General features: G+C 40.3%; 1 protein-coding gene and 1 long non-coding RNA gene across 2 annotated transcripts; one reads left to right on the top strand and one right to left on the bottom strand.

Moving 5' to 3' along the window:
* Positions 1-590: 590 nt before the first annotated feature.
* Positions 591-4432, top strand: LOC118109623. The gene is made up of 2 exons (XR_004696838.2): positions 591-648; positions 3734-4432. It is a non-coding gene; the product is annotated as an uncharacterized LOC118109623 (long non-coding RNA).
* On the bottom strand, positions 3921-7708 carry fgf19 (fibroblast growth factor 19). Its single transcript, XM_047340297.1, has 3 exons — positions 7498-7708; positions 7262-7365; positions 3921-4241 (listed from the first exon to the last, which is right to left on the bottom strand). Exons 1-3 carry the CDS (start codon positions 7706-7708, stop codon positions 3921-3923), a joined length of 636 nt encoding a protein of 211 aa, XP_047196253.1.
* Positions 7709-24099: the final 16391 nt, after the last annotated feature.

Here is a 24099-nt window from a genome sequence, read left to right on the forward strand (position 1 = left end):
TCGATCGAAAATCTTCACTGTCAATCCCCGTAACTCTGGAAACACTGGCTGTCGTTGCACCGCAGATCAGGTGCAAGTCCGCTGCTGGCGGAAGAGCAGCTGCTATATCTACTGCATTTTCTTGAGTACAGGTCGGATTATGTACTGTATGATATGAAGACGTGCATCTTCCGGTCTTGTGATAACAATCAAAGCCCCGTAAAACAAATTAATGGATTCAGAAAGTGAAATGCTGGCATGCTTTTACTTGAAACAGTTTCGGGAAGTGTTGGAAATATGTACGTTTTTGACGTAGACAGATTATTTTAAAGGACCCATATTTTACACCTTTCTGGGATTTAATTTGAGGTATTGGTCCCCCTAATATGATATATCAGTGGTTTAAAGTCGAAAAAACTGCTCCAATGTGTATTTCCATGTCCTCTCTGCTGCCTCTCTCTGGAGCTGCAGACAGAACAGGCTGTTTTCGGGTTAGGGTTAGCCTCTTGAGCCCCTCCTCTGATTGGCTGACTGCACCAGGCCTATCACCGGTCTCATTCTGGCGCATTCACTCTGGTAAACACAGCTGAAAGTCACGTTATGTTTGGATACAGCTGTAGAAGACCAGCCACATATTTACAGTCGGTTACAACAGGCTGTTTGTGAACGGTAAGTTACACCGTCCGCATGTTTGTTCAAGTTTTAGCAGGACAGTCGGCCAATGTAGGAGTAACGTCCCGAGTTACAGTACGGAGTTTCAGTCCCGAGTAACGAGTAACGTCTACGCCACTCCGTACTGAGCACAGCGACACGGCACGTCAGAAGAAATAAAGCGTAACCACTGGTCTCGAACAGTAACGTTCTTAGAAGGAATGTGCACGGACACATTCTCTTCCTTGCTTCCCTCCACGCTGCAGTGTTTCTTCAGTGTTTGTTCAGGTTATGTGCTTAGCCTGTGGTAGCTAACAAACTGCTAGCTCAGCAACAAGTCTGCGTGGTGACGGTGAGCGGGGCTGGTGGGTTTGGAGGCTGGACTGGTACCGGCTGGGTCGGGCTGAGAGACGAGTGCGATCCCGAACGACTCATACGGGGAGGAACCACGAAACGAGACGTTTCAATAACATATTTCTTAGAATGGACTGAGTGAAAAAGTCCGTGGAGTGACTGTTTTCATACTCTGAGGGTCCCTACTGACCCCTTCAAGTTATTACGGATAGTAAAAGCCCAGAAAATGTATTTTACACAATATGTGCCCTTTAATTTGTGTCTGTTGAATTTATGTCACAAACATCAAAATCAACATCAACTTCAAAATATAGGCACTCCAGCGTTTCTGTTTACCGAATCCGTTCATTTGTTTAATAAAGGGTTTTTTATTGTGAAATATTTGCAGGTGTGGTAGATGCACAGCTTCATACTGAATAGCACTGGTATTTATTTGATTACAGAGGACTACTTTTATAAAAGGAAATAGTCATGTTTATGGCCATATTCAACTCAAAGCCTATATGTAAAGACATTGTGCTGCAGTAGCAGCTCCTCTGCAAAACATATTGTTGAACTGAGAAGCTACATATTGTGCATTAAACAGATGCTTGTAAATCAATGTGAATATTGTGCATTGAATAGATAAAATTGCATAACTGCCTTTCTTTGTGTATATTTATGCTCGTACCCAGAGGTTGGGCAAACTGATGAACAGGTTCTGTTGTGGAACTGATGGCATGTAAGGACTCAGATAGAGAGAACAGCCAGGAAACCAGATGGGTGAAGTGTTTGAGTCCACAAAACACTTTAGGAGTCTCGGGGGTAAACAGGGTTGCAGCCAAATCCAATACAATTGAAGTAAATGGGACCCCTTCTTCAGTCATAAAAAAATAACTGAAAAAAACACAACATGCCTCCATACTGCTCGTGTGGTGTCATCCAAGTGTCTGCAAACCCCGACATTCATTTTTCGACTCGTAACGGCGTAATTTACACCATGTTTTAGCCTAAATACTCCGTCCTGGGAGAGGGATCCCTCACATGTGGCTCTCTCTGAGGTCTCTACCATCTCTACTTCTGGTAGTGCATTTTAGGCTTAAAACACGGTGTAAATGACACCGCTTCGAGTCAAATATGAATGTCGGGGTTTGCAGACACTTGGATGACACCACACGAGCAGTATGGAGGCATGTTGTGTTTTTTTCTGTTGTTATATTACATCTGAAGAAGAGGTCACCTTGGCTGCAACACTGTTTACCATAGACTCCTAAAGTGTTTTGTGGACTCAAACTCTTCACCCACCCCCTCCACCGGCATAGTGGTGAGTAGATAATAAGGGAATTTTCCTTTTTCTGTTAACTATCCCTTTAAACAAGAGAGCAACACTAGAAGGAATGCAAGAGAACATGTACACCAGGATAACAATGGTAATCTGGCAAAGAACAATGGAATTGAGGAGACTGTACAAGGGGTTACCGGCAGGAAGGAATGGACAGGAATTGGGCAGAAGGTAGAAGTGAGTAGTAAGCAGGAAATATAATATTAGTGATAAATAAAAAATAGAAAATGCAAAATGAACAAATTAATAGGATGCTATATCTGGAGGATTTCAGCAAAGGCAGGGATGAAAGCGGAATCATTTTGGATGACGTTGGCGATGGCAAAGCGAAATGGGGTGGAGCAAAAGATTGACGGCAAGGACAAAGGCAGGACCTTATTGGAGGGAGAACATTGATATCCCACAGTGACCCTCTTTGAATGCTTTGTAGTTTATTTGAAAAATTCCACAGGTGCATTCAAAATGAAACATTCATACTGTTGTATATTTAAATAACTTATAACATACAATACATATAACTCATAACAAGAAAACAATACTTTTGTCAGGTGTTGACTATCATCCTGACTATTCCCTGCCACACTTCACTAAGACAGTTGAAGCTGAGACTCTTGTGGCATAAAAACATTTTAAGAATGAAATTTGACTGTTCTAACCAGAAAGACTATGTGTAATGACAGAAATAATATTTGATGTATGATGAGATTTAGTTGCACCTTTATGTAGCACTTTCCTTCAGTGTGACTCATTTCAGATATATATATATAGTCTATTCAGTAGATGCCCCAAAACATGTTTACATTTGTGTGACAGTGACCTCTAGTGGTGTAGTAATTATGACAGGAGCCAAGGAGGATGTCCAGTCATATTATAAAGTGACAGATGGAAGAAGAACAGGATCTTCAAAACTTAAACTGAACTTCAATATAAAAGACCCCTGTTCTTTTACCATTTCAAACCAAAAGTCCATTTTGTGTTTTTTTAAACCATGACTATTGTTCATAACCATGTGTCTATAATTTTAACCATCAATCAATCAGATTTCATTTGTATAGCCCATATTCACATATCACAATTTTTCTTGTAGGGCTTAACAATGTGTGACATCCTCTGTCCTTGACAACAAAGGTCCTCTAACCTTAACAAAAAAGATGATTTGGACCCAAACCATGATCTTTCCTTAAACCCATCCAAGTTGCAGCAATTACTACAGCATTGTCATATTATAAAAAGGTTATTTATTTCCCAACAGTGATTTTTAACAGTTGGATATCTAATTCAAGCAGTGCTCCTATTGGTTGTGTTAGCGGGTAGTGATAAAACCTCCTGTATTGTTGTGTTGTTTGAGAACTTCAAAACAAAGGTTTTAACTGAAAATAACAGGCAGAAATGTTATACTGAATATTTGTGATATTCTCCACTCTGTAGGACACTGCACTTGGTCTTATTTGAAAGGACAGTGCTGGAAAGACTTCACAGCAACCTTTCCAGGTGCAGGCTGGCTGGACAAGCAGTCAATCCCAGGTTCAGCAACATGCCAGGAGGCGTGCTCAGCCTCAGACAAAGCAAAACACCCCAGGACACATGTGTTTACAGATGTCTCAGAGCTACTGTCTCATCTCTTGTGGAAGCTGGGACTGTGAATGATCTGAGAGAGCTTTCCAAATGAGTCCATAGAGTCCATATGTTCTTCTGTTTGTGCTGCTCTCAGCCCTTGCTGGTCAGGAATGTCCCGTCCTGGGGCTGAGGCCTGTTCCAGAATGCTTATCCTAGGAAGGAACTGAGCCAATGTCGGGACACCTCTGTCTCGACCCTGCAGCCTTTGCCGCTGGTTTCCTAGACTGAGCAGAGCTCCGTGTTTGTCAGAGATGTAGACGTTGTACCCGTCTGGTAAGATCTGCTCTCTAAAGGTGCAGTCGTCTCTGCTGTAGGTGTGCTGGAAAAGACAGAGAGGCATACATTCTTATGTTGTCCTCCTACAAATAGATGAGTTATTGAGATGGAAGGTTTTGTAAAGACTAAATACTAAGTTTTTTGTATTGCATCAATATAGTCCGAATGCAGAGAATAAATTTGAAAGGTCAAGCATACAGCCAAAATGTTAAGAATAAAGTTCAGAGGAAGATATTTTTTGCACTTTAAGAAGAAAGCTGAAATGTTGAGTGACTGACAGATGTGAGCTTCAGAACAGCAGCACAATCTCTACTTTATCCTTATACCAATTACCACATAATGTTTATGCGAGAAAGAGAAATAATTTACTTATTACTAAAACTAATGCTGAAGTACAATGTCACCAATTCATTAAAACAAGTTATTTTGTTTAGGCAGTCATACATGCTAATGTTAGTATTTTGATATATTCTTCATAAATTTTACTTTAATCTTGAAATTTCAAATTTATTCTCAATATTTTGTCTTTATTCTCAATATATGCAAAAAATTTAAACATCTCCATTTAATGTGACTTTATTCTTGACATTTCAACTCTTTTCCTCAACATTTAAACTTCAATTTAGAATTGCAAAATGGAATTAAACCTTCCTCTTCTATTCATTTTCTTATGCCTGGTCCTATTACTCCATTCCATGGAGATATTGAAAAATCAACACATAAGTAAAATTAGTTTGCCTTGTTTTTGCAGAGTAACAAATCATGTCTTTTTTTCAAGAATCCTTAAAACAATAATCTAAAACATATTAACTCACTGGAAATAACACACATATTTGCTTGCTCACCTTAGTACATTCAGGAGTTACCAATCTACAGTTTATTCTGGTATGGCTAATATTAACTTGTTAGCAAAGTTTGAAAGGTACTGAGCATTCTTCAGTCAAATTCTTAGAATGCTGTCCGTGTGGCCCCACCTTGATGTGTGACCCTCTATTTATTCCAACATTAAACATAGAAGATAGCCATCCACTAACTAAAGGTTTGTGGTTCGGTCCCCTGCTCTCCCTTTCTGCACTCCAACTGCACTTGGCCCAAATAAATACAGTCCATTGACCATTTGTGAAGCAATTAGTTGCTTAATAAAAAATTAATGTGTAACTATTTTGATTAAAGCTGCTTCGTATTTTACTTTTTTCTCCCAAATATATATTTTGGTTTTAGATAGCGAACATATTCATCAGTCAATCATTAGATGCAGCTGTAAAATTGAATTACAATACAATACGACTAAAGCCATTTTATATTCCAGCACAGGAGTCCTGCTCACTAATTTCCCTATAAAGGGGGCCCAGGAGCTCAGTTTTGCCCCAGGCCCCTCTAGCAAGTCATTTTAGCTATGGTCTCAGCAAAGTTATTAATTTTGAGTGCTTGCTAGAATATTTATTGTTTTTTTTTCCTGTATTTTTGGACACAGTTTGCATTAATTGTGTTTTTAGAAACCTGTTTTTATCAACAGCAACAGAAAAAACATACATAAATGGTGCTGCACGTTCTTCGATGGCTGTTTACTTTTGGGAAAGAGAGCCAGCCAGAGGCCAAGGTTGTTGTTGCTGCTGCTGGAGCTTTTCATTCAGGTTTTTCACTTTGCAAACACATCTTACCCTGCACCACACCGGACAAAGGTTGATGAACCAGTCGACTGTTTGAATGAATGACTGATTGGCATGCAGTGTTTTCGGAACACTGAAGCTGACTACCAACAGCAGAATAACTCATGTCAGCAGTGTCTACAAAAACCTATCTTCACTGTGTGAAACCTATTTGGGAGAAGCATTATTCAGCACATGGCTATGTTTTAAAAGGTGCATTTTTATCAAATTATTACATTTAATAATAATGTTTCCCATACTGTTAAGTGATAAAAGAAGTTGAATTATGAGCTTCAAGCACTGAATGAAATTGAAATATCAATGTAGGTGTGTGCGCTGGGTGATAATGAGGACACTGAGGAAGGAAAAGTTTTGAAAAGAGGTGACGATTCAGCTGAAGCACTGAGGGGATGTAATGTATTTGCTGAAGAGTGAGCAATGAAAAGTAATAATTTATGTGTCATCCCTATCTGGACACATAGGGATGCACTCATGAGGCTCAAGATGCACTGTTGAGCGTGGCTATATTTCCAGGGTAGTTATTTGTTCAGTGTGTGTCAGTGATTTTGATTCCCATTGGGTTTCTAGACTAAATTTTGCCTAATAGCTCCTGTTACCTGCAGTGCAACAATCCCAATGTAATTGTTTAATCCATAGCCAGGGAGCTGCTCCAGTGAACAGATACAGTTCTCAGACTATACAGCCACAGTAAGTAGCCTAACATATTCTTTTGACTCAATCAGACCATAGCTAGAACCATAGACTGTACATGGGTGGATCATTTTGTAGATTTTCAGTTAGCATCAGTAGTTTACTGTAATTCCCAGTGAACTCTGCATGTGGATTTAAAAAGTAAGCCCAGTTAAATATCAGCACATTTTTTGAATAAAAGCAATCTCCAATAAAACTATTACAGAAGGAAAGTGTAGTGACATTTATCATAAGTCATTCATTTAGTCATTATTAATCATGGTATTAAAACATGTTTATCATAAATTTGTATAATTTTCTGTATATACTCAGATGATTATGTATTCAATTGAATTTGTTCAAACTGAAATTGGTTTAGACTGTACGGTTTAATCTCAAATAAAAATAATAATCTTTACTTAAATGTATTATAAATGTATTGACTAGGTTATTTTAATTTGAAGGCATTGGTTTAGCTGATTGTTTACACACAGTACATGTTACATTAAGTTTGTAAGAGGGTTGCAAACCTTACAACCACCAAAATTCTGTTTGGCAGTGGTAATGAGACAGAATTAATTAATTAGACCTAAACATAAAGAAATAGATTAATTAGTGAATTACTTTTGGAATAATTCGATTTTTTGGAACTTCTGTTATCAATTAACAACAGATGTAGACATAATTTGGTAGCAGATTGTAACATTATCATATAAATCCTTACTGATGAGAACAGTCGTCCATTGCCTTCTATGCAGAGAAATCGTGCAGTTGCTACTCCTCTGATGGCAACACAGCCTGGATCAACTGGACGGATCTCCAGCAGACCTGCAGTTCAAATCCTCATCAGAATGAAGAATCACACCAAACCCACTTCAGTTCTACTGCAATCATCAATATGATTTACCAATAATAAAAGTTTCCAGCTATTTAAGTATGTGTGTTAACTGCCTTACTTACTGTACAGAGATTGGTCTGCAGAGCCATGGATCTGTCCATCCCCACTGATCAGCAGGTGAAGTCCTGGCCTGGCAGCGAAAAGGTGCCTGAGTCGTACCACCTGGTCCCAGCCTTGGTTGATGTGGGGTCCCTGGTCCAATAGGGGTAAGCAAACAACTCCAGCAGCAAGAAACACATTGGCAATGGATACAGTGACCACGAGCAGAATCATGATTAATCAAATCCTCTGTATGCACTGTTACTGCTCCCTCCAGCTGGCAGAGTGAAGTAAAGAAGTCTAATCCTAACCCTGCCTTTTAAACGTGGCCCTTATCAGTTGCAGATAACCCTCCCAGAAGCAGACCACAACACACCCCTACATGACATCCAACTGAATCATAGCTCTCCACTGGGCCCAGACAAGCCCTAACGGGGGTCGCTAATGTGTCATGTAAACTTCATTCAAAAATCTGACTCTTTAAAGAAATATGACTCAGTACTGGTAGCATATTAGTAGCTATATATATATATATAGATATATATATATCTATATAGATATATATAGATATATAGATATATAGATAGATACATTGCTTTCAATGTATTTGCTTTTCATTGTATTTCTCATACATCTGAGATTTTCTTTAATGCTTTGACTTTAATGTCTGGTGACCCCCAACTCAAACCACTACCGTGTTGTGCAGATGGTGTGCCTATTGCGTTGTACAATATATACAATTTAATACATCAGTGCTAAAAATAATATTGACATACTTTTACTACAATAACATGTTGAATGCAACACTTTTATTTGTAATGCTTTATCATTATATTATAGTTTTGGTACTTTAACTAAAGAAAATGATCTGGAAACTTCCTCCACCACTGTGGTATTAGTAGGGGACATATTGTATAAGACATATTGTATTTCACACACTGTCTGCTAACAATGTCACATTCATAGATTATTGTCAGAATGACATTAAATAAACAATGCAGTAGCAGTAGAGGAAGCCATAGTAATAGCTTAAGTTGTAGTCGACTTGTTAGACTTGTGGTAGGGGTTGTTTTAGAAGTAGGTGAGCCCGTAGTAGTATTATTGTTTTGGTTTTTGTACGTTAATTAAAGCGTAGTTTGGGCTACAGTGCCTGTAGACTACCGGTGTCTCAAATTGATGATCATGTTGCATAATTATGTTACATAAAGTCCTACCAAATGTACTCAGTCAAATTGCACGTTTTTTATTTGTGGATAGGGTAAAGTCTACAGATTGGTCTGATTCCAAGTGGAGCTGTGAGACTGGGTCACTGCACACTAAAATGACAGTCTTCTTTCCGCTCTTATCACTTTCTGGCCTGTGCTTCCGCTGCTCTGACTTGCATTTACATACAAGTTAAACTGTAATGGAGTGCAAACATCACTATTCACCAAAATGCAACTCAAGCCCACATTTTGAAGAATTGTCTTTTGGTAAAGGTTTTAAATGTGCAAATTGAGGGTTTCTAGGGGGAGATGGTGTTACAGCGTTAAAGCACTTTTGACAAGCATTTATTTATTAATTATTTTTGCTAATTGATGCCATAAGACCTCCCTTTACCTAATCTGTTGCCACAGCTTCTGTCACTAGATGGCAGCGTAGAATATTAATTGCTCGTTTCAAAGCATGATGGGGGATTTAAAGCACAGAGGACACTAATAGTAAAGTCAACATAATTAATTTTCTTCTCAGAACCAACACAGTTGATCCAAATCATTTACAGCTATATTGCTCGGTAGTTTAACTTGCATCATGAAATATTAGAACAGGAAGCCCATAGTAGATTTAAAAAACCTATAGTATATATTTCCAAACAGATTCCCAAATTATTCTTTTACTTAACACATTGCCCACTTGTACCAACATGTACATATTGGGATATACTATACATATGGTATATGGTACTCTTTTGGTTAATTGAGATTATTTATGTATTGATTATTTATGCTATGATTCTTATCTTCTTTCAATATGATACCAAGTTACATACAAGGTCCCTATAGCAAGACAATACCTTTTGTCATTTTTATGTTTTACTTTAAGATATAGGATATCTTACAATATAAAACCCTTTTCAGATTTGTACAAAAACTGACATAAGTCCTGTAAAATCCTAAAAGCAGATCAGCAAAATTAACTTATAGTATTACTTTTAAGGCAGGATGCAGTAAAATGTATAAAAGTGTGGTTGATGACCCAAAAGTCAAAGTAAATATTTCTAAATAAAAGCCAAGAGAAGAGAAGAGCAGCATCACAGATAATCAAATAAATATGTACATTAAATGTGTTATTGAAAATACACATATGCAACATAAATATAAAGGTTATATGTTTTTATTTTCATTAAGACATAAAATACCTGGCGCAGCAAGCATTAGAAGTTCAATTTAATGTATTAATGGTAATAGTCTGTGTCCTCCTTCCCAAATAGTGACAACGTTTGACGACGTTCTGCTGCCTCTGTGCTGCTCGCCAGCAGCTCAGGTAGTGATGCTATTTCCTCGGTACGCCTGTATGCGCTCTGTCCCCACGTCCCCCACCCCTGTCCGAGAAGATGCTGATGGTGGCAGAGATTCTACCTCTTGTATAATAATTTATAGTGAAGACGTCAACCATGTTGAGCACTTTTTAATGGCATAACCTTGTAAATTATGATAACATGCAGTGAAGTAATTTATATGGTAATATTTGTAATATTTGCAAACTGTAATATTTATACAGAAATATTTCCAAATTGCCCCCTGATAATAAATGTGGCAGACTCTGGCTTTCACTGTCTGTTGCAAATGAACTGATCCATCTGATGGTTTACAAAAGAAACTACTTGCCCATAGATGAATGAGTTGACTCAAAATGCATCATCATATAGCTGAATCACCCTAAAATCAATGGGCCAGTATGGACGTAGCTCGTCAGATCAGTCTGTTGCTGAAAGAGCTGCACAGTGCTGTGATGGTGTCCTGCATGATTGGGACTGGTTGGCCATTAGAGAAGACAGCTTCTCCATCATCCTCCTCTGTCCCACCACCCCCACTGGGTGAAGGGGGTATCAAAGAACCGAGCTGGCCCTCCTAATCAGTGTATCAAATCTCATCCTGTCAGCAGTTGAAATGCTGCTTCCCCAGAAAACCACTCCAAAGAAGATGGCCGATGCCGCCAAAAAAAGGTCTTCAAGAGCGCTCCCTTTACTCCAAATGACCTCAGTCTCTTGAGCTGATACAGTCTGCTTTGGTCCTTTTTATGAAATGCAGTGGCATGATCAGTTCAATCCAGTTTATTGTTCAGCTGAACAACCTGGTTCTTATAAGAAGTCACTATCTCTTTGTCCATTCCCAGTATGTTCACTGTTGTTGGGGGGAGTGTCATTTGTGTTATTTAGTTTCCCCAGCGTTAATCTGGAGGCAGTTCTGTTGGCACGAGTCTACAAAGTGCTGCGTCAGTTCTCTGTATTCCCTGTCTTCCTCATATGTGATAAGACCAACAATTGCAGTCGGCTTCTATTGCACTTCTGTCACATGTGAGGGATCCCTCACATGTGGCTCTCTATGGTTACTGCGTTTCCCCCCCCCTGTTATTAGTGGGTTTTTTTGGTAGTTTTTCCTCTTGTTGAGGGTTAATGCAAGCCAGGAGGGACACCCCTCCATGAGATTGCCCTTGGAGGACAGGCATAATACTGTGTACTGTCTACTCTGGGGATACCCCATCATCATGCATAAGCTGTTTTTGTATGTCGACAAGACAAAGTCAAATTGTATGTATTTGTTAAGCGGCTACCCACGCCTGCTCAGGGTCCACAGCCAGCCAAACATGCTCGGACTGTGGCTTCAGCAATGCAGGGTGAAACACGCAGGGGAACCCCTTCTTCTTCCATGCTTTTTGTAACAAGGGTCTCACGAAACTCACGAGACAGAGTCCCACAAAGAACTTATGACCCAGAGGCGGCAAAGAGACATTTCAAGCTTCACCTGATTAGTTTTTCACTGCCTAGGCCAGTTGTGTTTTTACATTATTTGTGCTGTATGTAAATAAAGCTTTGACTCAACATGTACCTTGTTAATGTTTTTTTCCCTCTACAATATGTTCAACATATAACATCAAGCATCACATGACTAAATGTATAGTCTTCAGTAACTGCAGTGCTTTTGCTAAAGGCTTACTAATAATTAATAATATATATTAATTAATAATAAATAAGTAATATATATATATATATATTAATATATACATTATTAGTAATAATAACTATATATTCATTACTATTATTATTATTATTATTATTAATTATTATTATATACCCACGTGTGTATTATAATGACCCAGGGTGGCCAATAGCAACAGATCTACCAGCCAATCACAAGTGACTTTTCCATTCAAAGGTCTGTGGTTTCATCCAATGGTGAAGTGAGATAAGTTCTAACAAGCGATTTCGCTGGATTAATATGCTAATTTGATCACACCTTCGCTCCGCGACTCCACGGCGGCACGCCCCCTCCCCCAGCCCCCACCACTGCGAAAGCGTGGGTATGTTTCTGCCCGTTTGTGTCACGGGCGAACGCGGAATTCGCCTCCTGTAAACGGGCACTAACTGCCAGGAATTAGGCGAGTTTGCAGGCGTTTGCAGTGACGAAAATTCGTCTAGTGTGGGTCACACTGGCCCTTTGCCTAGCGTCTGCATGTGAGGCATTTAGGTGACATCTGTAATTAATATAATCAATCGTTAACCCCCCTAACCCTGTCAAATGGTGCTTTTTTAACAGAAAAAAGCGATAGCTAACGGAAAAAAAAGCAAGTTGAGGATAACGTTCGTTGTCATTTTCATAGTAATCTGCAACTACACTAATACAACTATCTAGCTCATGTAACGTTAAAGGGGACATAGCATGCCCATTTTACCACAAGTTGATATGGTTCCTTGGGGTCTTAATGAAATGTCTGTAACATACTTTGGTCAAAATACCACAAGGATCATATAAAACAGCACCCTTTTTACCCTGTATAAAACAGCCCTCCACAGAGTGACCTGTTTTGAGTGCCTGTTCCTTTAAATGCTAATGAGCCAGCTCCCCCCTCCCCCCTCTCCCCCCATGATTTTAAACGATATAAATTACATATTTTATATGATATATGTAATTACAATCACATAATTAAATGTCCCCCTCTGCCCATCCACTACAAGCACACAAGCAGACAGACAGAGAGAGAAAGAGAGGTGGGGGGCTATGAAGACCATCATTTACCCCCGAACCCCGACATTCAACGGGTACAACAACAAGCAGAGAAAGCAGAATCGCGGGCTGACCTTATATATACAGTCTATGGGGCTGACCAGCGGAGAAATGCACGTCCCGTGTGAACAGCCAGGCGGCTGCGTCGTTGGAGAACGGCGCTGCGCTGCCTCGCCGCTGCGCTGCCGCGTCCACCTGGCGTAACTACTGTAACCCGGGCGTAACTACTGTACCCCGGCGTAACTACTGTAACCCGGCGTAACTACTGTACCCGGCCTACAGTAGAGCTGAACACTCCGGAAGTCTTCCACACAGCTGGCAGTGTGGAAGACCGCTGCAGGCAGCGCAGCGCCTCTCCAGCACGCAGCCGCCTGGCTGTTCACACGGGACGAGCATTTCTCCGCGCTTGTCAGCCCCATAGACTGTATATATAAGGTCAGCCCACGATTCTGCTTTCTCCGCTTGTTGTTGTATCCGTTGAATGTCGGGGTCGGGGTTACAGTAGCGCTGAACACTGCGGAAGTCTTCCACACTGCCGGCTGTGTGGCGCTGACACAAATTCCAGCTCACGCATGGGAGCGAGCGGTCGCGCCCGAGCAGCTGCTGCAGCCTCCCAGTCCCAACGATCCAGACAAATGCCACATGTGAGTGAATCGCGGGCTGACCAGCGGAGAAATGCTCGTCCCTGTGAACAGCCCGGCCGCGCTTGGGAACGGCGCTGCGCTGCCTCGCAGCCCCTCATGCCGGTGTAAACCCGGAAGTAACGAGTGTGGGGGACGGGGTGGGCCAAGACCATGTAGGGAGACTTCCAGTTCCTTGTTACGAAACAATACCCAGGAAGCGCAATCGAGTCGCTCAAGCATGACGTTTCTGACTTAGAGGAACTATAACAAAACGCGCGAGTGTTTTTTCCCCAGAGTTTTTGGGTTGGTAGACATGCCAGATACCCACATTAACGTGTAGAAGCACTAACAAAGTGGAATTTGCATGCTATGTCCCCTTTAACTAACGTTACAACAACATTAAGGTTACACACAGAGTTGTTTATTGATGCTATAGCTAACTTAGCAATACAGTTAGTCTAAAAGTTGATTTGTTTGTCACCACAAAATCTACACTGATCATCACATAATGATCGATACTTTTATTAATAAGTTAAATCTTTCTTCATAGCAGCGCATTCATCAGCCGTCCCGCTCGCTTCCCCTCATCTCTCTCTGTCTCTCTTACTTGCTCTCTCTCTCTCACACACACACACACACACACACACACACACACACACACACACACATATACAGTGTGATCGGACACGTGTATAAACTTAGTCTGAGTAAAAATAACAGACCATTTAAACTTAGTAAATGTATGTGTAGCTGGAGGAGATGGTGTCGCGCTCGGTTTGGCTCAACGCGGTTGTCGCAGCGCACAGCGAGGAGCGATAAATGACCGACAGAGCCGCTTTAAACTGTAAAAAAAATAACTTTTCATGGTCCAAACATGTATGAAAAGACTCCAAATGATTACTGTAAGTGAGCTTAGTGGAGCTGTGCATGGCTCTCTGGTTTCTGCCCCGGACCCGGTGCTGCTGCTGCCGGGCTGTGCGCCTTCTCTCGGCTGTGGAGCTGTCCGTGGTTTCTGCGACCGTAGCCAGGGACTATTTATGTTTATTGATCGAAAGTCATATCGTCATTGCGATATTCAGCAATGTTATAGCATATTGCATGTTTTCCTAATATCGTGCAGCCCTAATAGTCAGTAGTTGTGGACACTTGTATTATAGAATCCAAAGAATGTCTTTATTATCATCACACAGCTGAAATTTAGTGCAATTCTACAGTGGCAGGCCCTACATAAAATATAAATAAAACCATCAGCAAAAATCAATCAACGCAACTCTACACACAAAGTTTAAAAACAATTCTGAATATAGAAAATGGAATAATAAATAATCTGTTAATTGGAAGATAGTCTGTATATTGCACTACATTCGTGTATATATATTTATATTTATATCTATATATACAGAAGAGCAAGATTCTGCTTCGGATGACTTCTTTATGAGTTAAGTGATACATAAAATCAACACAGAAAATGCATGATGTAGTATTTGTGTGTAACAGTATATTTTGTTAAGATAGCCATGTCACAATTATTCATCCCCTATATAATATTGTTGCTTTAAAGCTGTCTGACGGTTTTTATTGAAACATAATTAAGCCTTTGGGAACTCTATAATGATCCTTCAATTGCTTCAGCTGTGATGCATATATAAACCCCACCCATGAAGGTATTCAAGGTGAGTTGCAATCATGGGAAAGACAAAGGAGCTTACACAAAAGCTGAGAGAGGAGATTATTTCTTCACACCTGAAGGGCCTTGGGTATAAGAAGATTTCCAAAAAATGTAATATTCCAAGAGACATCATTGGGAGCATTATAAGGAAGTTCAAAACTTATGGAACAGCTGCAAACCTGCCTGGCCGGGGAAGAAAGCCCAACATTTCATCAAGGGCCCTTAGCAACTTAGTCAGAACAACTAACAGAAACCCCTGTGTGACTGCAAGACACCTACAGGATGACCTGATGAAGGCTGGTACAAGTGCTTCAGTGGCAACTATAAGATGTGTACTGAATAAACAAGGACTTCATGGCCGGACTCCAAGACGCACTCCACTCTTGACCACAAGGAACATCAAAAGTCGACTAGAATATGCTAGGAGGAATTTGGATAAGACTACAGAGTTTTGGGTGACAGTTCTATGGACTGATGAAACCAAACTGGAACTGTTTGGAGATATGGACCAGCAGTATATCTGGCGTGCGAAAGGCCAGGCTTATGACCAGAAGAATACCATCCCCACGGTCAAGCATGGAGGTGGGTCATTGATGATGTGTGGCTGTTTTTCTGCGGCAGGAACTGGCAATCTTGATCGTGTAGCCGGCATCATGGATTCCCAGAAATACCAGGCCATTTTAAAGAGGAATGTGATGCCTTCTGTTGACAAATTAAACCTTGGTGATCATTGGACTTTCCAGCAAGACAATGATCCCCAGCACAACCTCCAAGTCAACCAAAGCTTGGTTGAGAAAAAGATCCTGGAACGTCCTGGAGTGGCCTTCTCAGTCACCAGATTTAAATCCGATTGAAAATCTTTGGTGGGATTTAAAGAAGGCAGTTGCAGCAGGGAAGCCATCAAACATCACTGAGCTAGAGGCTTATGCACGTGAAGAATGGGCAAAGATTCCGATCAAGAGGTGTAAGAAGCTTGTCAGCACTTACCGAAACATTTGTTAGAAGTTATAAAAGCTAAAGGATGCGCCACAAAGTACTGAAGCTGGGGGTTGAATAATACTGCACATGCACATGTGTTAAAAGAGTTACATTTTTCATTTGAACTTCAAAGTTAAGTCAACTTCTGTTGTCAAAATAACTCAAATGTATCAATAAATATTTGTTGTTGTTTAATGAGGTTTTTTGTCATTTATTGTCATTATCTTTCATCCACATCAGTATAATGTCTTTTGAGGTGAGGGGGTTGAATATTTCTGATTGCGTGTGTGTGTGCGTGTGTGTGTGTGTGTGTGTGTGTGTGTGTGTGTGTGTGTGTGTGTGTGTGTGTGTGTGTGTGTGTGCACATTGTAAGCTTTTCCTTTATGTAGCCCGGTATTTTCTACTCAAACACATTTTTATGTCCATGTAATAGTGATTTTTATGCCACCCCAAAATTATCACAGGTTCTATCCTGGCCACACCACTGAAAATGTTCTGGCTCCGCCACTGGATGGCACACCTGTGGAGGGAAGACAAAACAAGGGAAGAGGAAAACACTAGGGGGCACAGAGGAGCTGTGACACACATATGCCACATGGAGCTTCTCCTTCCTCTTCTCCCTCTTTTACCCATTAAAGACATTAATGTCTCATCAATACATGTTAGTACCCCAGTACATGCTGGGCAGCTGTGGTTGAGCAGTAGAGCGGCCGTCCTCTCGTTTGAATGGGTGAATGGCATACTGTAAACCGCTTTGAGTGGTCATCATGACGATTGATTGTGGACTATGGTTGCATCCGATCGTGATGGTGGATCCTGATCATGGTGGGAGGCTGTTGTACAAAATTAAAATAGGAAGTGCCTAAAACTATGCAAAACAGGAAAAATAATGATGTCTGTAGATCTGGCTAGATATGATGCTTTTTCAGGTTCAGTGTGTAAGATTTAGGTGAAATGGATCTATTGGCAGTAGTTGAATATAAAATAATCCTAGTGATGTTTTCACCAGTGTGTAATCATCTAAATTCTACAAATTGTTGTTCCCTTTATATTTACATACAGAGCAGTTCCTCTCTACAGAGGCCGCCATGTTTTTCACAGTAGTCCAGCGAACGTTTGATGCACAAATCTGGGATTCATCAATATGTTCTTACCTAAATTTGTTTGCAGAGTACAAACAATTTTAGAACTTCCTCAGACCATGTGTACGCACAAATAAGATAAGATCTTTTATTAGTCCTGCAATGGGGAAATTTGCAATGTTACAACAGCAAACCGGTATATACAGGGTAAAGAAATACATTTTTATTTTAATTTTTTATAAATGAATATTCAGGGATTATTGCAAAATTGAGAAATGTTAAAGTGCAGTCCATAGTGGTGGTGCATGGAGTTTTTACTTGGAGCAGAGCTGGTTGTAAAGTCTTGCTGCTGCAGGAAGGAACGACCTGCGATACCTCTCCTTCAGACACTTAGGGTGGATCAGTCTTGTGCTGAAGGAGCTGCCCAGTGCTGTGATGGTGTCCTGCAGGGGGTGGGACTGGTTGTCCATCAGAGAAGACAGCTTCGCAATCATCCTCCTCTGTCCCACCACCTCCACTGGGTCCGGCTGTCCTAGATAATATGTTAAAACAAAAAAAAAGTATTTAATAGACAACAATAATTTAATTTACTAACGCATTTGTGGTATGCCCCAAAGTATTTGATTAAATTACATCAACAGTCATTTCTCAGATTTTCAGGGTCTAATATTATTCCTAATAATATACGTGATAGTCACGTTATTTTATGTTCCATAATTTGTCAAATACCGATCACTCCATAATGCATATGGAATCCATATGCATTATAGAGAGATCGGTAAATGACAGACTCAGGTGGAACGTTTGGCACTGGAACAATTGCACCCCGGACTTCCGCCCACATGAGCCAGAATTAATTTCTGATTTCAGTATCAAGTATCACTATAACCTGCACTATGTCATTATAGTAGCCCTGTTCACTTATATATGAGTGATAATGTTTCCTATGATTTTAATTGAAGTAACAAAACACAAGATGTACACCAGAAGTGTGAGAAACGTTGTATGCACTTTAAACACAGTTATAAACTGAAACAAAGACTGACACTCAGAGAAATGTTTGTCTTTGAAATTGTGTTGAATTTGAATAAGATGCAGTCTGGATGATGAACTGAATGCTCCGTGTCTTCATTGCTGCTGCATTCACACTGTATTTTTACATAATATACTTTGTTGCTGTGTTACCAACCCTGGTACCTGTTACACATTGACCAAATGTATTAAATAACCATGAAATTGACACCCTTTCATCTTCATCTTTTATTGTCATAATTAAAATCTTCAACTACACCAGTTGAGATTGTATGATTAGTTTACAATAAAGTATATAAGAATGTTCATATTGAAATGTAGCAGTTTTGGCTTTCATTAAATTGTTTATTGGCCTATAATTGACTGTATTTACTTGTAGTGTCTCCCCTAAACCTGTTTGCCATAAGTTATTACATTAGTAGCTCATGCGTGTACATTAGCAAGACACAAGTTAACTATACTTGTTTTGGTCTTTTGGCTAATTAGCTGTAAACTTGAGGCCCCCCTCCCTCATATTTATGTTCCTGGATAAATGGGGCGTCGCTCCTTCTGAAACAAAAAAGTTAAAACACAGCGTTGAGTCATAATCTGCAGGAAGATCTTCTGTCTGCAGGAGTGTGTGTGTCCGCTTGTCTCTCCCCTCTTCACACACAAACTAATATCACATGTATTCAGTTATTAATCGATGATGTCAGATCGTGACTCTGGGTCGTTCTGGTCACTTTAACCCTGATGTCCTGACTGAACGTGTCACATCACGTGTTGTGTAGCAGGTTTAAACATGTGTCTCATAAACTCTGGAGAGAATCAAACAAACACAAAGTAAACATCAGTCCTGTGCATGTCCTAATAACTTGTGATCATTGATGGTGTTGTATAATTGCTTAAGTGTAAAGTGACCGCAGGTCAGAGGGGGAGTGAGGAGGAAACAGACTCCGACAGAGATACAGGATGACCGGACATTTAATGTGCGTCTGTCCTGATCCTGAAGCAGCGGTGTTATAATTATTCAGCGGAGTCCACGTCCGCGTCGTGATGCATCTAAGAGAAATGTCCACAGCTCTTGTGCTCAGCACTGTGCAGGACACAGCATTCATTGCCTCAGTTATTGCAGCCCTGGTTACATTTTTTAAAACATGGTCGCTCTGGAGGACACGCTACAGAGAAGTGTTCCTTTTGTGGCTTCCACCTCCGACACAATTGTTTCAATTTCTGCTGTGAAATTCTTTTTCTCTCTTATAATTTCAACTTCTCTGTTCAGCACACCGCTCGCTTCATGACAAACGGATGTCCTTATATGTCTCACTGGGACATTTGTGTTCACACTTGCACCTCCTCCAGAGGAAAAAACGTAGGAACTGTGGAGTTAAGTGAATTTCTAAAAGCTGCTTTATGGACTGATTCTACCATTGTACTCACATGGTTTAAAGGCCCAGTGTGTAAGATTTAGGTGAAAATTATATATTGGCAGAAATTGAATGTAAAATAAGCCTAGTGGTGTTTAAACTAGGCTCACCTTCCTCTTCCAAACATGAAAAAGAACCTGTGGCCGCCTTCATTTGATATTAAAACTCAAAGGTTGTGTAGCTTGTCCAGTTTGGACAACTGTAAAAACTCTCTAATATAAAGTATCTAAATATGAAGGGCCCATTTTAGCGTAAAGAAAACAACAATTCATACAGCTTAGATGAAACACACTACTGAAAACATCACTAGGATTATTTTATATTAAATTTCTGACAACAATTATCTCACCCAAATCTGTCTCCCAAGTAGTTTTGAGGACATTAGAGGAGCCTGAACAGAGGTTGTTTATATTTGAATAAATAATAGAGATCGCCCCCCCAGTGACAGGAGAGGTTCCAAAAAGATATCAAGTGCTGAAACGTTAGGGATTGCAGGGAAATTTGGAAATGAACTGCAGATAAAATTGCGAATTTGGAGGTACCTGAAAAATGTTCTTTAGGGAGAGAAAATTTGTCAACTAGTTGTTGAAAAGATGCAAAAACAGTATCCAAATATAGGTCCCTCACAGTTTGTATACCTAAACTAGCCCAGATAGAAAAGGCACTATCCAATAATGATGGGGGAAAGATATGATTTGCCACAAATGGTGCCCTAGTAGAGAACGTCTGTAAGCCCGAAATGGTGTCTAAATTTAACCCAAATTTTAATGCAGGAGGCCACAATCATATATTTAGTGTAACGAGAGATAGAAGAAAGAATGAGTGAGTGCAATAAGGCTTTCAATGTTACCGGATGAGCGGAGTTTGCCTCCATAACCAACCATGATGGAGGGGCCTCACTATCCTCATATCGAAGCCAATAGTTCAAGTTTGTAATATCTGTTAACCAATAATAGAACAAAATGTTAGGTAGCGCCATTCTACCCAGAGCTTTGGGCCTCTGTCAAATCTGACGTCGCAATCTTGGAGTCTTCTTATTCTCAACAAACTCCATTATAAGACTATCTACTTTGCGGAAAGAAGAAAGAGGAAGAAAGGTTGGTTGTTGAGTGGATACTCTTTGTCATGTCTGTTAACAGCAAATATCTCACTTTTGCTGAGATTAAGTTTATATCTGGAAACCTTACTAAATTAGTCTAGAACTGAGAGCGCTGCAGGGATGGAGTATGATAAATCGGACACAAGCAACAAGATAATCCGCGTAAAGGGTCTACTTTAACTCTACACCATTTCTAACTGTGCCACATAGATAAGGGTGGGACTGTTAAGCAATTGACAAAGGCTCCATTACTATGGCAAATAAGAGAGGGCTTAACGGGCAGCCCTTGCCTAGTGGAGCGATATAACCGGAAGTATTGTGAATTGATACTATTTGTGGCATTCGGAGACGCATATAATAATTTAATTCGGGAAATGAATTTTGCCCCAAAGCTAAATTTCCACAAAGTGAAAAACAAATAATCCCATTCCACCCTATCAAACACCTTTTCGGTGTCCAGGGTTATCAAGGCTTCTGAGCGACTAGTAGATGATGGGTTATAAACCACATTAAATATACTCTCCTGAGATTAGAAAAGGAATGTCTATTGCAAATATCCCAGTTTGACACAAGGGAGTGGTCAGAAGTATATAACAACTTATAAAAAACCATAAACGTTTTGTTAACCTCTAATGGGTCCGATGTGACACCTTCAATTTTTGGGATTAACTGAGATGCAGATATTTGCCGCAACCAATGAGCCATCAATTTACTTGTCTTGTCTCCCTGCTCATAAAATTTGGACCTTGAGTGAAGCAAGAGTTCAGTAGTATATTGTGAAACGATAAGATCATATTCTCTCTGTTAAGTTTCTTTTCATGTGCCATATATGAAATAATGTCCCCTCGTATAAAAGCCTTCATTTTTCCCACAACACAGAAGCTGTTACATCTGGAGTTTAATTAACCCGAAAGAAAAACTGTAGCCGCTTTGAAAAAAAATTGCCAAAATCCTACTCTAGCAGTAAATGTGTGTTAAGACGCCACAGTGGCCGAGTATCTATAAACTTCTGAAAGTAGATATTCATAGAGACTGAAGCGTGGTCTGATAAGACAGTTGGATCGTATTTACAACTAGAGACGGATATAAGCAGCCTGTTGTCAACCAAAAATAAATTGATGCGAGTGAAAGTGCGGTGAACTTGCAAGAAAAATGTATATTCTCTTTTAACAGGATTAGAAGGGCGCTAAAGATCGACCACATTAAACTCATCCATAAAGGCTTCAATTAACGAGGATCCAGCCAACAATTGAAGTCTCCTCCCAAAATAAGATAATATTCAGACAATAATTAATGAGTAATAGTACATTTTTTATTGGGATGATTTAGATGACATATGTATAATCAGGTGTTTAGTTATTGATCGATGGTGTCGGATCATGAATCCGTCTCGCTCCGCTCATTTTAAAACTGAGTCCTGACTGTGAGCGTCACGTCTCGTGTTGTACTGAGCACAAAATGTTGACGAGTCATTTTCATGATGTTTGAATGCAGCCTCATAAACTCTGGAGCGAATAAAACAAACACTAAGTTACTTCATGTACTGATCAGGTCCTGATAACTAGTGATGAGGATAAAAATCAGGTCAGGTCAGCAGGAGAGTGGAGGAGGACACAGAAAGTCCGGCTCGGTACAAACCAACTGCAGCATGCTCTGATCATTGAGCAGATGTGGATGAGAAAGAAACTCTGTGTAACTGTTTTTTTCCAATGTTCTTTAACAAAGTCACTTACCGGCTTCACGTGGGTATGGGTATATGGAGCAGGTCATTCTGCGCATGCGTTAATGCGTTAAAAAAATGAATGCGTTAGTGGCTAGCGGGATCCAGCAGGCACAGGAGTCAGTCCCCCTCTGGGACTGTAGTACTTTTAAGTTTCTTGTTCACGAACTCAAGTGCCTGGTCCCGATCCTCAAACCGATGAGTTTGGCCCCTCGACATGGTGATGTGCAGTGTAGCCAGGTATCGGAGGCCGAATTTGACGTTAGCACACGAATGAAGCTCCTTCTTCACGTTGATGAAGGCCACCTTCTGCTTGGCCACAGTCGGCGTGAAATCCGGGAAAAACGTGAACCCTTTTTCCATTATATAGCAGGGGGGAAGCCTCTCCAGCGCAGTGTAAGATGTCATTCTTAACTTGTAATAGGGTAACCCTGATGACCATCGGACGTGGTGGCTCACCCTCTTTCAGTTTAGCACGCACTGTGCGATAGGCCTCGAAGCCCAATAAGTCCTGCAAAAGTTGGGCCATTAATTCAGTAGGTCGGGGAGCCTTGGATCCCTCAGGCAGACCCACCAGTTGAACGTTATTCCATCTGGAGCATGCTGACAAATCTTCACATTTCTTGCTAGAAGACTCTACCATAGCAGAAAGCACAGTAATATTAGCTTGCAAGCTAGTTAGCTGGTCGTCATGATCGTTAGCTGAACACTCCAGGTCTGAAATAGTCCTGCTTTGTGCGTCAACGTTTTCCTCAGGGCGGTTGTCACTTCTTTCTTAACCGTCTCCGATATTATGGATTTGAATTTCGTGACAATCTCGGCCCATAGATCATTCATCATGACCTTAATGCAGCGTAACCGGGGACTCAGGATCTGGGGACTCACGTGGCGGCCTACTGCGACCAGGCCTGGCAGACTAATTTTTTGCCCGAGAACTCGCCATTTATCTTGCTTTGGCCCCAACAAAGTGTAAAATAGTAAAAGCAGTCCAAACTCGTAACAGAAATGAACAGTGGACAGACATAAGATGTTAATAAAGTTATATATCAACACATTCACGCGGAGCTACAGTAAAACACGTCCTACATCGTCCGTGCTCTGGAACGCCCTTATATACTTCTGTATATTTCTTATTTTTCTTGTTCCATAAATTTGTTTAGGTGTTGTTAAGTGACCGACCACCTGCTTGACCAACATTGCCTTCCCTGACGCTTCAATGGCTACAGAGAATCGTCATATTGGATGCAGCACTGGGTGATATACAGTATTCTTTTTTCATTCCCAAGTAGCAAACTTTTACATTGGAGTAGCTTTCGAGTGGAGAAGATTGAGTAGATACAATACTTTCCCAATAAATACAACTCAACTAAGACTTTAATTATACCTTCCCCAGTATGTCAAATGTGCTCATCTTTTAAACTACATGCCGTAGAATTTATCTTTCTCCCCCAGACACACAGAGGACATTATATGGGTGTTTCACAGGCTGAGTTGACTGCTCTTCGTGTTTAGATTTGGTGGAATGACCCTTTAGTTTCATGGTATCATATACTGTATAATCTGTAATATCCTGTTCCACATCTCTGCTATTAAATTAATAGTAATTATAGTATAATAGTACTTACAGTCCAAAGAGATGCAGCTTGCATTAATTGGACACCAAAACTGTTTACTTAAGAGAAATTGCACATCCAGGGTGTATCACACACGTCAGCTAGGATTGGCTATTATGACCATCAAAAGGTAAGCAGT

This window comes from Hippoglossus stenolepis, chromosome 1, assembly GCF_022539355.2.
Source record: "Hippoglossus stenolepis isolate QCI-W04-F060 chromosome 1, HSTE1.2, whole genome shotgun sequence".
Lineage (NCBI taxonomy): Eukaryota > Metazoa > Chordata > Actinopteri > Pleuronectiformes > Pleuronectidae > Hippoglossus > Hippoglossus stenolepis.

Coding starts and splice junctions, on each gene's coding strand:
- fgf19 (XM_047340297.1), bottom strand. CDS start 7,708: ATGATTCTGCTCGTGGTCACTGTATCCATTGCCAATGTGTTTCTTGCT. Junction 7,366..7,497: donor TGCAGACCAATCTCTGTACA/GTAAGTAAGGCA, acceptor TTTGAACTGCAG/GTCTGCTGGAGATCCGTCCA. Junction 4,242..7,261: donor ATGGACGACTGTTCTCATCA/GTAAGGATTTAT, acceptor TGTCTTTTCCAG/CACACCTACAGCAGAGACGA.